General features: G+C 43.1%; 1 protein-coding gene across 1 annotated transcript in view; it reads right to left on the bottom strand.

Annotated features, from left to right (window-relative positions):
• The window catches only part of LOC123515185 (tubulin alpha-4 chain-like), a 65,366-nt gene extending 64,557 nt beyond the window's left edge, over window positions 1-809 (bottom strand). Inside the window, exon 1 of the mRNA XM_045273700.1 lies at window positions 537-809. Within this exon, the coding sequence (XP_045129635.1) occupies window positions 537-539 (3 nt within the window). The 5' untranslated portion in view covers window positions 540-809. The remainder of the gene's footprint in view (window positions 1-536) is intronic.
• Between the last annotated feature and the right edge of the window lie 17,177 nt (window positions 810-17,986).

Here is a 17,986-nt window from a genome sequence, read left to right as displayed (position 1 = left end):
AAGAAGCCAAAGGCTCTACATGTGGCACCCCCTCCATGAAAGATGTCTTCTTATCTTATCTTGTTTTGTATCCTTTTCAAAACTCCTCAGTGACTCCAACAAGTAATGCAACAGTACAAGTCAAGTTCCTCCAGTTGAAACACAACCTCCGTGACTCGTGAACAACAACACACCTTGAACTTCAAATCACAGACACAACATCACCACACCTCTCAGAGACTCAATTAAGCAGGCGGTCAACTCACTGAGGATATAACGCCTTCAGTACTGGGACACATTTTTACCTTAAGATTTGTGTACGATTAGACCATTTTATTGACATTAGGAACGGTTTATGGAGGTCAGAAGATTCATGGTCCAGAGTCTTCACTATCTTAATCCCTCACATAAGTTTCTGAAGCTATATAGAATCACCAAATAGTAAGTAGAATGAATATGAAAACGCGTCCTTGGTACTGAAGGGGTTAAAGGCCCCATCCACCCACCCGGCGCCCTTTAAAGTTTAAACTCCTCGGAGTAACAACAGTAACACTCACCATCTTTGCGGGACGGAGTGTGGAGACTGGCGAGGTGACTGCGTGTGCTCACAAACACTGGTTGCTCTTAGCTGAGAGGGACAGCTATCCTCTTTCCCAGCGGCGATGACTTGACGTATTTCCCGGTTAGTGTCACAGACTGGCTAGTTCAGAGGGAATCAGTGATAAAGAGCGTAAAGAATGAGAGAGAGCAAGCTTGGTCCCGGTGAAGGCAGCTGAGAGCGCAGATCGACGTGCACGCCACCGATGCTTCACCCAGAATGATCAGCTGGCGACTTCTCCCAATGTTTATATACCCTCCGCTGCTCAGGGTCACGTGACTGCCGCTCCACATCATCAAAAATTCGAGAGAAAAGGTGCAAGACAGGGATATTCCACACCAACACTGTCATTGTTCACCTTGGCTGCCTCACTGGCTTGCTGGCTTGCTGGCTTTGTGGCTCCCCCCCACCGTGACTCACTGTGATAAAGTGTACGGCGCATGTCTTATCAAGTCTTATCCTACCTGCATTCACCACAACGGTTTTATAACAGTGATTTGTCATTTTTCGTGAATTTGTTAAGTTGAGAGAGAGTTTTATCATATTTTATTGCATGTTAGAGGAGGAAGGTTATCACATGTGCCTCCCATCCACCACTCTCTCTCTCTCTCTCTCTCTCTCTCTCTCTCTCTCTCTCTTTAAACAGTGAGCAAGAACACACAAAGAGGCAAATTATATATTGAATCAATGAACTTATATTCTTCTTAAGTGTACAGTGTGTGTGTGTGTGTGTGTGTGTGTGTGTGTGTGTGTGTGTGTGTGTGTGTGTGTGTGTGTGTGTGTGTGTGTGTGTGTGTGTGTGTCTGTTTGTATGTTTGTCTGTCCGTCTGTCTGTGTGTATGCATGTTGAAAATAAGCTCAGTTACTTTTAATGTCATCAGATCGCCAAGTTACATATATCAAGGTGACAAAAACAGGCGAGGTTTTAATGGATGACCCGAGGCAGCGATGGTCCTGTCCGTCAGCCAATCACTGCCGCCGCCCCCGCCTGGCTTTTTGTCCGGCAGGAAGCAGAAAAAGTACTTCGTTCACGGACCAACTGTTTTGTTGTGAAAACTATAAGGCTTTTTGTACTCCCAACTCTCTCTCTCTCTCTCTCTCTCTCTCTCTCTCTCTCTCTCTCTCTCTCTGGTTATCTTTCTATTTATCTACCTATTCATCAACCAATCTGTCAGTCTATCTCAACAGACAATAACATGTCATGAATTTCCTAACGTCCCTTTCTATCGCAATGCTGTCTGTGTTTGTCACCATAGCTGCCTGACACACACACACACACACACACGATAAGCGAAGCCCTTGAGGGAGACAGGTCAAATAACATGGGAGAATGAATTTGACGAGTAAACTGTCACTCAAACCAACGTTATTCTCTCCTCATTCCTAGCCTTCCCCCTTATACTTCTTTCTGGGTTAGTGTCACTGTGTATCAAGCTAATATCGCGTTGTCCCGGAAGATGACAGGCGCCCCTCCACCTGTTGGTCGTCCCTTGTGGGCGGTGGAAGCCCAGAGGCAGCACGGAGGAGCTGCGGCTGCCGAGCCTGACTCACAGCTGCCAACCGCGTGCTCCGGAAACCCACATGAGCTGTCACCAGTGTCACGCCACATCGCCCTCCACCTCGCCTGCCGCGCTGCAGTAATATGCTGGGCTAACATCTGACGAGTCCCGAGGCGTTCAGCGCTCAAGTGAACGCTGTTTTGATAAGTGGACATGCAGCAAAGCGTGAGGCACTTATTGACAAAGATGGGACGGGCGGCTGATATGGTGGGAGATAATATGCAGGTGCGCATGGTGGCAGCCCTGCGCCGCCCCTCCGCGCCGCCCTATCACTGTCTTCAGGCACAACAATTTCACGTGTGAATATATAATAACAATACTTTTTGTTCATCAGCAACATATCATTGTAATGGAGCGACAGATATGCAATCAAATTAGAATCTAAATAGAAAGTTCATGGCGTGGCTTTCTGGCGCATGCGTGACTGCGGGGAAGAACAACAACGCAAACTCTATTACGGAGACGTTTCGCGGAAATGCAAGCCAGCCCCAACGATCTGTGGCCCTGGGGAGCCGGGAGCCGGGAGCCACCCTGAGGCTGCCGCCGTTTACCTGCACACACCGGAGCACTGTCTTCTGATCCATGTAGAACTTGAAATTGTTTGCAGTGTACATGCGTGACTAAGTTTAAAACCTTTGGAGTTTCACCACGCTACTAAATTTGAACGCTAACATTCATATTTCAAAAGACAAGGTACCAGGGATAACACAATTAGGCAGTCGCGCCACTAACTTGCGCTCAAACACTGTAAAATCAATGAAGTAATGTAAAGTAATGGAAACAATGCGAGACGCTTCAGTTATACTCAGGAAAAACCACTGAGCCTTTTTAGCATTCCGAGCCGTGCATTCACCACCAGTCTACGGCGTGCGCTTGCCAGACATTAGCCACTTTCTGCCTCACGTGCTGCTGAGAACATTCCTGGCCGGGGCGCGTCTCTCTCTCACGTCGGTGCCGCCTTTTAAAACTTCACCGAAATATTCCCACCAAGTGTTCCTTTCGCTTTTACCTTCAAGAAACAATGATAGAGATAACAACGATGACAACAACAAAAGCACCAGCAGCAACAACAACAATAACAACCACGATAACAACGCCACTACCATCATCACTACTACTGCTACTACTACTACTACTACTACTACTACTGCTGCTACTACTGCTACTACTGCTACCACTACTACTGCTACTGCTACTACTGCTGCTGCTGCTACTACTGCTGCTGCTGCTACTGCTGCTGCTGCTGCTGCTGCTGCTGCACCTGCTGCTGCTGCTACTGCCACTGCTGCTGCTGCTGCTGCTGCTGCTGCTGCTGCTGCTGCTGCTGCTGCTGCTGCTGCTGCTGCTGCTGCTGCTGCTGCTGCTGCTGCTGCTGCTGCTGCTGCTGCTGCTGCTGCTGCTGCTGCTGCTGCTGCTGCTGCTGCTGCTGCTGCTGCTGCTGCTGCTGCTGCTGCTGCTGCTGCTGCTGCTGCTGCTGCTGCTGTTACTGCTGCTTGCTGCTGCTGCTGCTGCTGCTGCTACTACTACTACTACTACTACTACTACTATTACCAGAAATCGTGATTCATCTTCACTGCCGTCTTGCACATCATTCTTGAATCACACAGGAGTGAGTGAGGTGTGCAATCCCTCAGTTCCTCGAGAGCCTTGATACACGACCACGTAACTGTACCATTAACCTTCTTGTACCTTTACCCATTCCTTATATCCACCTACTATAACATCCCCTTCACAAAACCTAATGTCATCTTCCCTTAACCCCTTCACTGCTGGATATTTACTTTCCCATCATCCTTTACAACTTCTTCAGATATTTATTTTCGTACTAAAGCATATTAGAAATTCCCAACACCTGGAAGATACAAAATTATTCTTCTATTGTCTCTTTAATGCCACGAAAAGACGGTGATAGCAATAAGAAGGTTAATTAAGGCGAATATATGACTAGTTGTCCGTGATAGATGTGGTAAGCTCAGCGAGACACAGAGAGCCAGGCTGAGTCAGGCGAAGGAAGGACATGCCAGTGCGGGGGAGGAGGAAGTTGGCAGCGGCGGTGACATACTAGAAGAGGCGGAGGTGAATCCCGCGGCACGCTGCTGCTGTTGCTGTTACTGCTCTGCCTCCGCCCTCTTCCTCAATTAGTACTTCCTTACCCACGTGGCGAGAGAGAGAGAGAGAGAGAGAGAGAGAGAGAGAGAGATTCCGTATTTTTCGATCTTATCTCGGTATCGCCCCGGCGTCAATGTACTCTGTTGCTGCCATAAACACGCCACACAGATCACTAATTAGTCCAGGATGAGGGAAGAGGATCGAGGATGCGAGGCAGGAAGCGGTACTGCCTCGCACCTGCCCGGCCAACAAAGGGGCCCGCTGGATATGCTATATAGCTTCTGGAAGTCTGAGATGATCCTTGTTATTTGAACCCTTCAGTAATGGGACGTGTTTTCATATTCATTGTGGTTACTATTTGGTGATTTTATACAGCTTCAGAAACATATGCTGGGATCAGAATAGTGAAGACTCTAGCCATTAATCTTTTGACCTCCATAGATCCTTCCTAATGCAAATAATATCGCCTGATCATACCCAAAAATCAAGATAATACTGGGACACATTTTTACCTTAATAACATTTTATTGACATTAAGTAGGGCCAATGGAGGTCAGAAGATTAATGGCCAGAGTCTTCACTATTTCAATTTCCATATAAGTTTTTGATGCTGTATAAAATCACCAAATAGTAAGCAAAATGAATATGAAAACACGTCATGGTACTCAGAGGTTAATTACTATACATACGGAGGAGAGAGGAGGGATGTGAGATGAGGAAGGAAACACTACTGTCTCATCTACCTCAGCGACACGGGGAGTCGCTTCAATGCTGAAACATACATCTGGATAGCGGTTATGGACCTTTGCAGTGACCTTCTATGTCAATTACTGCAGAGTGGGAGAAGGAGAGACACAGAGAGAGGAACAGAGATGGGCAAGGAAGCGGAACAGGACACAATGCATCTGCCTCAGCGACACACTGGCCCCTGGAATGCTGGGAAAGACTCGTGTGGATATCGGCGCTGAGTCTCCGAAATAACTCTCTTCAACACTTATTCCGGAGTGAGAGAGAGAGAGAGGCAGGAAGTCTTAGTTTCGCACCTGCCTCAGTATTGCAAGGGGCGCTGGAACAATGGAAGGTTGGAATGCCCGTCTGAGTGTTGGATTAGAAGCTCTGAATGTAATCTATTTCTATGTAAGAGAAACATTGGTCTAGGGAAGCAAGAAAAAACAAAAAATGTCCTAATGAGGTGCTAGTCTGTCAGGAAAGGTAGAAAAGAAAGAATAAGTGAAAATTGGAGTTTGTGTCTTGAAACTTCGCTTTTAATTAACCCCTTCAGTACCATGATGCGTTTACATATCCATTCTGCTTCAGAAACTTATGCCGAGGATTAATGGCCGCAGTCTTCACTATTTTTATCTTCTGATCTCCATAGACCCTTCCCAATGTCAATGAAATAGTTTAATCTTACACAAATCTCAAGGTAAAAATGTGTCCTAGTATTGAAGGGGTTAAAAGAGTTCAAATTACAGGAGGGACGAAAGACAGAAATACAGATCCCCCTGAATTAGAAACACAGTTAAATAAGAGCTGCTTTAACTATAAGATCCAAACCACAGAAAGAAGAAAAGACAGAAATATATAGATCATCACTAGAGACACAGTTAAATAGGAGCAGTTTCAACTAAGGAACCAAATCTTTACATATCTAATGCACTGAATGTCCACAAGTCGTTCTTCAGCATTACTGTAGTGTTTACAAAGGCGACACAGAGAGATGAGTCACTGTTCTATGGCCGCCTCTTGAATGCACTTCTGTCAAACTACGTGCTCTGGCGTGGCTATGTTTTGGCGCAGCAAGGCTCTAAGAGGAAGAGGTAAAGGGCGCAGATGTCGTAAGAAATGTAACTACGATGGGGGGAAAAATGGGAGATGTAACGCCTCAGAAAGCAGACAGGTCGAGAAGTGTGCAATAGAACGACAGGTTATAAGAAGAGTGAGCGGTGAAATCCATCATTATGTTTTGGAAATCCGCCACATTGCTTAATTCAATGTGTCACCACGTCACGATGGTTTGCATGGAGGTGTAGCAATTAACACTATGCTGGTTGATGTAAGAGGGAAAAAACTGGCCAAGGGTAACAAAAACGACCAAACATAAAGGCTAATATATTTATACTCTGCTGCTGCTGCTACTACTATTACTACTACTACTATTACTACTACTAATAATAATAATAATAATAATAATAATAATAATAATGATAGCAATGATAATAATGATAATAATAATAATAATAATAATAATAATAATAATAATAATAATAATAATAATAATAATAATAATAATAATAATAATGATAATAATAATAATAATAATAATAATAATAACAATAGTAACAATAGTAATAATAATAATAATGATACTACTACTACTACTACTACTACTACTACTGCAAACCACCATCACCACCACCACCAGAACTACTACTACTATTACTACTACTACTACTACATTACTACTGCTGCTGTTGCCATTACTACTACTACCACTACTGCTGCTGCTACTACTGCTGCTACTGCTACTGCTGCTGCTGCTGCTGCTGCTGCTGCTGCTGCCACCACCTGCTGCTGCTGCTGCTGCCACCACCTGCTGCACCACTGCTGCTGCACCACCACCACCACTGCTGCTGCACCACCACCACCACCACCACCACCACCACCACCACTGCACCACCACCACCACCTGCACCACCACCACTGCACCACCACCACCACTGCCACCACTGCACACTGCCACCACCACCACCACCACTGCTGCTGCCACTGCTGCTACCACCACCACCACCACCACCACCACCACCACCACCACTAATTACCACTGCTACTGCCACTGCACTACTGCTACTACTACTACTGCTGCTGCTACTACCACTACCACTACTGCTGCTACTGCTGCTACTACTGCACCACTACCACCACCACCACCACCACCACCACCACCACCACCACCACCACTACCAAAACCACCACCACCACCACCACCACCACTACTATTACTACTACTACTATTACTACTACTACTACTATACTTTCTACTTTCAGATGCTGTCGTTAGAGGTCGTCACAGTGAATCAACATTCTCCCACACACTCAATCTTCTGCACCTTCCTCAGCCGCGCCCCTAATAGGAATGTCTTCGTTCACTGCATCTATAAAACATCTCGAGTCCAGTGGAGCCAAAGAATCTGTGTTATCTCAAACTATGAAACACATCTCCCTACATCTCTATTACTACATTTAACCCCTTCAGTGCCATGATGCATTTCTATATTCATTCTGCTTGCTATTTGGTGATTTTATTCAGCTTCAGAAACTCATGTGGGGGGATAGAAATAGTGAAGACTGTGGCCATTAATCTCCTGACCTCCATAGACACTTCCTAATGTCAGTTAAATGGTCTAATCACACACAAATCTCGTGGTAAAAAAGTGTCCCATTACCGAAGAAGTTAAATTACTCTAGTTAAAGTGATACTGGCTTCTAAGAGTGTTTCTACAGTTATAGTGACGAAATTGAGATTTATTCATTACTAGCAAGAGAAAATACTCTTAAGAACTCGGCTTATCATCCTTGTGGCGTTTGAAGATAGTCGTGGTAAAAAATTGAGGCGTTTCTGAACATTGGCCTCTATCGGGAAGAAATAACTGACAAGCAGATCACTTCCTGTCCTGTCAGTAAACAAAAATAGTGTCCTGATAAAATACTGTACGTCTGTAGAAGGACTTGTGACTCAGGGAGATTGTATTACTGATTGAATAACGTTAGCAAAGGCAAGAGAGAGAGAGAGAGAGAGAGAGAGAGAGAGAGAGAGAGAGAGAGAGAGAGAGAAAGAGAAATGAGCGTGGGAGTAGATAAGGCAGGAAGTTATTTGAGCCTCTTGACTGATAAAGGTAAACATTAACAACAAAATGCGTGACTGGAGAAAACACCTGTTGATAAGTGCAGGTGGGAGGTTGTTAGTTCCAGAAAGTGTCCCCTTCAGTCCCAGGGCGTGTTTTCGTATTTATTCTGTTTACTATTTGGTGATTTTATACAGCTTCAGAATCTTGTGTGGGGATTGAAATAGTGAAGACTGTGGCCATCAATATTCTGACCTCCATAGACCCTTCCTAATATAAATAAAAAAAAAATTGTCTAATCACACATAATCTAATTCATGATAAAAATGCGTTCCAGTTAACCAGTTTATTTATGTTGAGGTCTGGTAACGCCAAGGATTCTGGTTCACTCCCTCATCAAAACTTCTTCAATACCATGACACGTTTTCATATTCATTCTGCTTACTATTTGATGATTTCATACAGCTTCACAAACCTATGCGGGGGATTGAAATAGTAAAGACTCTAGCCATTAATCTCCTGGCCTCCTTAGACTCTTCCTAATGTAAATAGAAAATCGTCTAATTACACCGAAAATTCATGATAAAAATGCCTTCCAGTATTGGGGGGTTAAACAGTTTATTTTATGTTAAGGTCTGGTGACGTCAAGAATTCTGCATCACTCTATCGTCTTAACCTCTTCAGTACCATGACACGTTTTCATATTCATTCTGTCGCCATTTGATGATTTTGTACAGCTTCAGAAATTTATGTGGAGGATTGAAATACTGGAGACTCTAGCCATTAATATTCTCACCTCCATAGATTCCTCTTAATGTGAATGAAATTGTCTTATCATATAAAAAACTCAAAGTAAAAATGTGTCTCATCTCCTGAAGGGGTTAAGTCGTGTCTGTTTTGTTCATACGTCTGGTTTCTGCTGGAGGCAACCTAAAAGCATATATTTTCCTTGTCTTCCCTGGCCTCAACAGAATATATCTCTAGTCTGGAGCTCTGGATCAATTATGTTTATCATGTGGACTCTTTTCGGTTCACAAAGCTTAGGATAAATCGTTGTTCTTGTTTTCCTGACTACAAACTAATCCTTTGGCCATAATACTGAGTCAGTCCTTACCTCCAAAGTCACTCTGTTTCGTTAGTTTGTTTACTTTCACATAGATAACAAACTTAACTCCTTCACTAGTGGAATGCATTTTTACCGTGAATCTTGGGTGTGATTAGATGATTTTATTTGCATTTGGAAAGGTCTATGGAGGTTAGAAGACTAATGGCTAGAGTCTTTACTATTCTAATCCTCACATAAGTTTCTGAACCTATATAAAATCATCAGGTACTGAGCAGAATGAATATGAAAACGTGTCATGCTACTGAAGGGATTAAAAGCAAATAGTTTTTTGTCTTCCTTTAGTGTAGAGCTCTGAGTGAGTTGTAACCTCATCCCTGTCACGCGAGACTCTCCCTGACACCTCTGCCTCTGCACCAGTCTAGGTCAGTCCCTCAGTGATCAGCTCAGCCTCCCTCAGAGTAATTACAGTGAAGGTTCTGCCAGCCTTAACTCCTTCAATACAGAGACGTATTTTTACCACGAGTTTTGAGTGTGATTAAGTGATTGTATTGACATTAGGAAGGGTGTATGGAGGTCAGAAGATTAATGGCCACAGTCTTCACTATTTCAATCCCTACACAAGTTTCTGAAGCTGTATGAAATCATTAAATAGTAAGTAGAATGAATATGGAAACGCGTCCTGGTACTGAAGAGATTAACATACTTTACCTAATGTCTTGTTTGCACTACCTACTTAGCCTTCACCGCATACACTAGCATTAGAAGTTTATATTAGTTAGTTCGTGAGACACACACACACACACACACACACACACACACACACACACACACACACACACACACACACACACAGCGTAGTGCAGTGGTTAGCAGGCTCGGCTCACAACCGAGAGGGTCCGGGTTCGAGTCCCGGGAAGCGGCAAGGCAAATGGGCAAGCCTTTTAATGTGTAGCCTTTGTTCACCTAACAGTAAATAGGTACGAGATGTAACTCGAGGGGTTGTGGCCTCGCTTTCCCGGTGTGTGGAGTGTGTTGTGGTCTCAGTCCTACCCGAAGATCGGTCTATGAGCTTTGAGCTCGCTCTGTAATGGGGCTAGGCTGGCTGGGTGACCAGCAGACGACCGTGGTGGTAGTGGTGAATTACACACACACACACACACACCCGGTAGCTCAGTGGTTAGAGCGCTGGCTTCACAAGCCAGAGGACCGGGGTTCGATTCCCCGGCCGGGTGGAGATATTTGGGTGTGTCTCCTTTCACGTGTAGCCCCTGTTCACCTAGCAGTGAGTAGGTACGGGATGTAAATCGAGGAGTTGTGACGTTGTCCCGGTGTGTGGTGTGTGCCTGGTCTCAGGCCTATCCGAAGATCGGAAATAATGAGCTCTGAGCTCGTTCCGTAGGGTAACGTCTGGCTGTCTCCTCAGAGACTGCAGCAGATCAAACAGTGAAACACACACACACACACACACACACACACAAACAAACACAGACACACGCAGCTGTCTGTTTTGGGCGTGGTCCTCTACATGATAACTTGTCCGTGTGAGTGTATCAACAATATTTTTTCTAACTATTCTCTCTCTTCAAAATTAATGTGTACTGTTTGTGAAGCAGGAAAGACTGTCAGATCACTAACATCTCAATAAACGCGGACTTGAAACATGAAGTATCCGTGCCAATATATACAGGTCTGCCATTTACATTCTTTATAGAAAATGCAATGAAGAAAACGTAAATATATCCAAGGCTATCTATAGTAAAGCCAATTATTAAGAGCAGACCTCAGACACACACACACACACACACACACACACACACACACTGGCACAAGATTATAATGAGAAGACTTGATCTCCTTGTGGGTTCCTCTACGGCTGCTGTTTCCTGGGTGTAGCATTTGAGTCACAGTAACAGTACGAGGCGAGCGAAGCAAGGGATGCACACAACACGCGGCGCTGAGTGATGATAAATGTTGAGGTGGAAACTTGACATGGCGGCGCAGAGAGTCATGAGTTACCAGTGCTCAGATTATTGCCATCATTATCAGATTATATTTACATCTCGGCATCCTACACGGTGATTGGCAGAGAGAGAGAGAGAGAGAGAGAGAGAGCTTTAACCAGTAACATTCCGCTTCATTACGGTAGAGTTACGGTCTACTTTGAAGCTGGAATGTTGTATTTCTCTTAAACCCCACGGCAGATTCTTCCCTCCTCCTCTCCTTTACCCCCATGCCACTCATACTTGAAGTGTCAGGACAGTTCTTGCACTCTTGCCTAACTTCCTATCATGATAATGGTTGATTGTGCACCGGATAATGACACAGATACATAATTTTCTGTGTGTGTGTGTGTGTGTGTGTGTGTGTGTGTGTGTGTGTTCTGTCACATTTAAAAACCACACCCTAGAAACAGCTTAGCGTACACAAGACCCTATATTAATGACAATAAAGGTGCTGCTGAACACCACAACGTGCTTAAAGCCAGCACTGGTAATTAAGCAACAGGCTACTGCAGTTTACAATAAGTTTAGACCTCCCGCAAGAGACATGAGTTCTTCACAGCACCTCTCCCCACCCCGCCTCTTCCCGCCCCGCCGTACCGACAACATTAAACACCACACATACACACACACACACACACACCACGAGTAGATTCCGGTGTCTTCACAACATCGATATATTTGCCTTGACCCACTGCGCAGCTCCCAGGAAAGAAGTAAGCTTGAGTGTGCATCTGTTTGCTTATCCTCCTCCCTCCTGCCATTATGCAAGGGGTGTGTGTGTCAAGAGAGCGGCGCACAGTACAGCACAGCAGGCATTATTGGCGTGTTCAGTCCGGGCGCGTGGCGACGTTTGGAAGCTGGTTCACGTGAGGCTTCCGAGAGAGAAAAATCCCAGTTCGTGCCACGTGGCGGAAGGGAAAGGATGGGTGTTGGTGTCTTCCTCAAACCGCACTGTACGTCTTGCCCCCGCCACAGTTACAAAGTTGGTGTTTGCAGAGTAATGCCACGTCATGTCTTGCTGGGCCCGAGTCGTCTTCCCTGGTCACAGCAACAGCGGCGACTATAGACAACATGATTTTTGTCTTATTAATTTAGAATAAGAAGTTAAGTTGCTGCAGGTGCGAGAGAGTGCATAGGAGACTGTTGCTCTGCTCTGCTGCTCCTCCCGGGCTAAATATAGGTGTTCATCATCTTGAGTTTACCTGTGTGTGTGTGTGTGTGTGTGTGTGTGTGTGTGTGTGTGTGTGTGTGTGTGTGTGTAGGAACTAAGGTCTTATGAGATGTCTTTACTTGTGTGAGGAAAGGTATTGAATGGTCGATGTGGAAGCGATAAATGTATTACAAGAGGGGGAATATGAGTATGTGACTTCCATATTGTGGTGAAGAGAGACTAATGATATGAGTTCATGGACGATAACGTCTTTTCGTGTATCTACAAACTTGAAAAAACAAACAAATAGATGTAAATATACCAACACCATATCGGAGTGTGAGAAAAAAAAAAAAGTAATGTGAATTTTCAAAAGGGTACAGATATATTATTCATGGCGAGATTAGTAAAGAATAAGAGAGAGCGAGAATATATAAGGAGAAGCAAAGGGATGCATGTTTGGCCTTGAAAGGAGTTGCTAAGAGTGTTCACGTAATTTATAGCAACAGCTGCCCTTGTAGATAGGACACACACACACACACACACACACACACACACACACACACACACACACACACCTGTCAGGCTACACGTGCCATAACTTTTTAAAGACCGTAACTTCCCGTGATGAAATGTCGCGATGCAAGTCAAGAGTCAACGAGAGACGCCCACTGACGGGGACAGGACCAATGGAGTTGTTGGAATTAGTTGTTCGCTCTCTCTCTCTCTCTCTCTCTCTCTCTCTCTCTCTCTCTCTCTCTCTCTTAATTTGTTCATTTCATCTACTTTTTCATCCATTTATTCATCCAGTCATTTATACTTTATTCTATTCATTCATTATTTTCATTTTATTTCATTTAGTCATTTTCTTATTTTTATTTTTTTATCTTTTATGTAAGAGGGAAAAACTAGTCAAGGGCAACATAAAAAAAAAGCCCACTTAGATGCCAATTCCCTTGCAGGTCCGAGAGAGTTAGCCGAAAGAAGGGGATAAATGTTTTGAAACCTCCCTCTTAAATGAACTCGTCATATCTATGCATCTATCGACCTCATTCATCTATTTTCACGTTGTACAGTGAAGCCATGTCGGGGTGGTTCCATAACAGCAGGTGTCGCATTACCATTAGCAGTCCCAGTGTTAGGTTCTCTCGGGGAAGGCACGTGTGGCGATCATGAGTCAACCGCGTGATGTACAAGGCTCTAGTAGTGGCGGCAGTGGTGGTGGTGATGGTGGTAGTGAATAACTTAAAGATAATGTTTAATCCCTTCACTGCTGGACAATATTTACTCTCAATATCAACTCACAATGAAGGACTGGCACTGTGTTAGAGTCTCTTCAATTTTGTCCCTTCCATCCTTTTCAATTTTGTCCCTTCCATTCTTCGCTGTCACGCCCACATTAAAAAATTCCTTGTTCTCTCACCTCAGCAATTTTCCAAAGCCACAGAGACGAATTTCCGGTTTTCAAGACAGTTTCTCCTCTTAATTTACTTACCAATCTTGCCAATCCATCACCAGAATCATAAGAATACCCTTGAAAACACGACATCTTCAACTAAAGCCATTGGAAAACAGTGATAGTGAGAGAGCAGTGTTCCAGAATACGGGCCTGACTAACAATCTTCACAGTTCTACCTCAGTCCCTCCATTTCACTCTGTCTTCCCTTCGATATTCTTCCCTCAACTACAATCTCTTAAATAGTTCTGCAGTATAGAAACGTTAAAATTAGTCATCCCTTTCGTTTTTGTGTTATTTTTTTTTTTTTAAGTGATTCCATGCAGATTATCTTTTACCGTCCTATAAATGTTGACAAAGAAAGATGATATATATATATATATATATATATATATATATATATATATATATATATATATATATATATATATATATATATATATATATATATATATATTTTTTTTTTTTTTTTTTTTTTTTTTTTTTTTTTGCTCCTCCATCTCCTTCTCCTCCATCTCCACCTCCTTCGCCTTCTCCTCCTTTTCCTCCTCTTCCTCTTCCTTCTTCTCCTCCTCCCCGTTTTCTTCCTCCTCCTCTTCCTCCTCCTCCTCCTCCTCATTATTATTACTATCGTTATTATTATTATTATTATTATTATTATTATTATTATTATTATTATTATTATTATTATTACATTATTATTATTATTATTGCTATTATTATTATTACTATCATCATTATTATTATTATTATTATTATTATTATTATTATTATTATTATTATTATTATTATTATTATTATTATCATTATTGTTATAATCATTATTACGTATTGTTATTGTTATCATTGTTGTCATTACTATCATCATCATCATCATTACCAACATTCAATGCGGGTGTAGGAAGAGAATTCAAACAAACTGCAAAAAGATATGAGCCGTATAAGTTGCCACACAAATACACATAGGAAATCGGAAGCTGTTAATCTTCACTACCACTGAACACTCGCCTATGTATATACGTATGTATGTATGTATGTAAATGAAGAAGGAAGAAAAACAAATCAAACCTCAAAACCAACAATCCGTATGACTTAAAAAACTGAACCAAGAGAGATACAAAGATTCAAAAATTCCCGCCGAGACTTCCACCGCTCAGTGAAACTCCACGGACAACACTCCCGCGTTTCACTAACTCTACGGGCGGACAGAACACTTTTCACACCTTCCTTTACGCTCCCTGAGTACTTTCAAACTGTTCATGTTGCTAATACCGTTATTATTGTTGTATTTGGTGTGTTTGTTGGTGTCTGGGACTGTGTTGTGTGTGCGCTGCTCTTGTTGACAGTGGCGTTTGTTGACAGTGGCAGTGGTGGTGGTGGTGGGGTGGTGTGGCGGCAGTGGTGGAGAGAGAGAGAGAGAGAGAGAGAGAGAGAGAGAGAGAGAGAGAGAGAGAGAGAGAGAGAGAGAGAGAGAGAGAGAGAGAGAGAGAGAGAGAGAGAGAGAGAGAGAGAGAGAGAGAGAGAGAGAGAGAGCCTGTCTTTATACTGTATACATTTTAGCTTTTCTTCTCCTCTCTCTCTCTCTCTCTCTCTCTCTCTCTCTCTCTCTCTCTCTCTCTCTCTCTCTCTCTCTCTCTCTCTCTCTCTCTCTCTCTCTCTCTCTCTCTCTCTCTATCTATCTATCTATCTATCTATCTATCTATCTTTGTATCTATCTCTATGTATGTATGTGTGTGTGTATGTATGTATGTATCTATCTATCTATCTATCTCTATCTATCTATGGATCTATCTATCTATCTATCTATCTATCTATCTATCTATCTATCTATCTATCTATCTATCTCTATCTCTCTCTGCTTTGGCCGGTATTTCTCATTAGATCAGTATTTTCGAGCAATCTGTCTTATGATCAATTGGTAATTCAACAGTTTATCTTTCGAGCAACTGATTTCGAGCACCTCACTTTGGTGCAGTCGAGTTCGTGCTATTTACTGGATACCCTGTACACAAAACACTGGAAAGCTTCACCATGACTATATAGATTGAGTATTCGCTTAGGAAGAAGTTGCATCAAAGTGGTACCGCTGCGTCGTTTTTCATTCAGCCATATCGAAAAGAATAACTGGAGAGGCTGTATACAGATTTTAACCACACACACACACACACACACACACACACACACACACACACACACACACACACACACACACACACACACACGAGGGCATAACAGATGGAAGTCATGTCAGTGGAGTAAGGTCACATGCAAATATCGCATTTCCAAACGTTCCTGGTTCTTTCTCGATTCTTTAAACAAGTAAGCGTTGGAGGGACACACTATAGGTTCTGTCCACACTGGTACAGGCTAGTCACAACAGTTTACGTGTGTAGAGAGTTAAGAGAGACTAATGAAGAGCGCTGGATCTGATGTAAGAGATTTAGCTCCTTCAGTATTGGGACGTTTTTCATACCATGAATTTTAGGTACGATTAGACGATTTTATTTACATAAGCAACTGTCTATAGAGGTCAGAAGATTGCTAGCCAGAGTGTTCACTATTTTCATGCCCACATAAGTTTCTGAAGCTGTTTAAAATCACCAAAAAGTAAGTAGAACAAATATGAAAACAGGTCGTGGTACTGAAGATGTTAACGCCAAATGGGAAGATTAGTAAGAATAGTTAATGTATTAGGCAGGAATCGTTATGCAAGAAGCAGGCCTGTGAGCCAAAGGAGAGCTGTTGTACGTGCTGATAAAGATAAACGTGGCAGCACCCGCTGTAGGTGCGCATGGCCTCAGCGCTCATCTCCAACTCATTCGCCTGTGTGCCTGTGCTGAATCATTTCCCTGATAAGTTCCGGGACTGTGACATTCATGTATCCACCATTTAGCTTAAGTTTTATTTCAGATACTTATTTCCTCAAGTAAATTATGAAGAGTTGGGTGAACTATGGCCAGCTTCCCCACCCTGGATTCGAACAGGGATCCGAGGATTCGTAACCAGACGAACCATGCAGCTGCTCATTGGCTCCAATGCATGCTCGCTTACAAATGCTTAATGTAACGTGGTTTCAAAGTTTCTACGAAAGGTTCACCTGCATCTATTCTAATCAACTGAGTGTTCAGGTGAGATGCAGGAGAAGGGATGGTGCAGTATGGGTAAATAAGTTCTGTTTGGGGGCCTTGATACGGAAAGACACAAATCTCGCATAGTATATTTAGTGATGATCATTCCTTCCACCAAGATGTTTAGCAGGGCAGGGTTTCTTATCTAACAAGAGGAGTCTTGAAAAAATCTGATGTCCGAAAACTGCAAAGTGATTTTTCGTAGCTATGAATAAGATGTTAAGGTTTGCCTCTTGTACCTGTAGCTATCACTTCAGGATTTCTTCCTCAGGGAAGAATCCTGAAATCATAATTCCTCCTTCGAGGTTTCAATTAACAGTAAAGCTCAATGCAACAAGATATCATAAGACAAGTCCCCTTGAGTTTATAATGCCCACAGCTTCTTGTTACCTTAAACGAGGTAAAGAACAAGATCTGGGCTGAAGTTATGCCATCATTTAAAACCTCTGAACACCATCCATCCCCTTCACTACATAAGTGGTGGCAGTGGCAAGATAGATATGATCCTCCCAGCCAGCAGAGATATTTATTAATCTTCATCTAACTCTGGTGTATTTCAAACATATTCTATCTAGTTTCATCTCATCTTTAAACTTTGGTTCCAGGTACTGACCATTTCCATATCAGTTTTTCATCAAACTTTGCATTGCAGCATTATACCCGTGCGGAGTTCAAGAGTTGCTGCGTTAGTTGATTGGTTTATTGATTAGATAATTGATTGAATGATTGACTAATTGCATTTTGGCTCTGTAACGACGAAGTCGTTTGACACCATTTTTGGCGTGACTGGTCAACGAAATTGACAGACAGTAAACCCTACAGTGGAAAACAAGAGGGTTGCTGAACCCACGCCAAGCACCGCCACTACAGGGAAGCTCCAACAAGGATAGGGTGGGAGGCTCAGCACAGGATGCATTGCACCTGTACGTTAACAGTAGCAAGGATACTGCATGCTGCTGCCAAGAGGTGTGGGGTCCCTGTGCCACAATAGTACCTACAAATTATACATCATACAAGACAGCAATAATCTTAATTTGGCATTTCAACTACAATGCCATTATAATAGCTTTTCATTTCTTTGGATGACCGAGAG

Source organism: Portunus trituberculatus, chromosome 38, assembly GCF_017591435.1.
Source record: "Portunus trituberculatus isolate SZX2019 chromosome 38, ASM1759143v1, whole genome shotgun sequence".
In the NCBI taxonomy this organism is placed as follows: Eukaryota; Metazoa; Arthropoda; class Malacostraca; order Decapoda; family Portunidae; genus Portunus; species Portunus trituberculatus.
The sequence above is the reverse complement of the archived record's forward strand: the minus strand, read 5'-3'. Positions and strand labels throughout refer to the sequence as shown.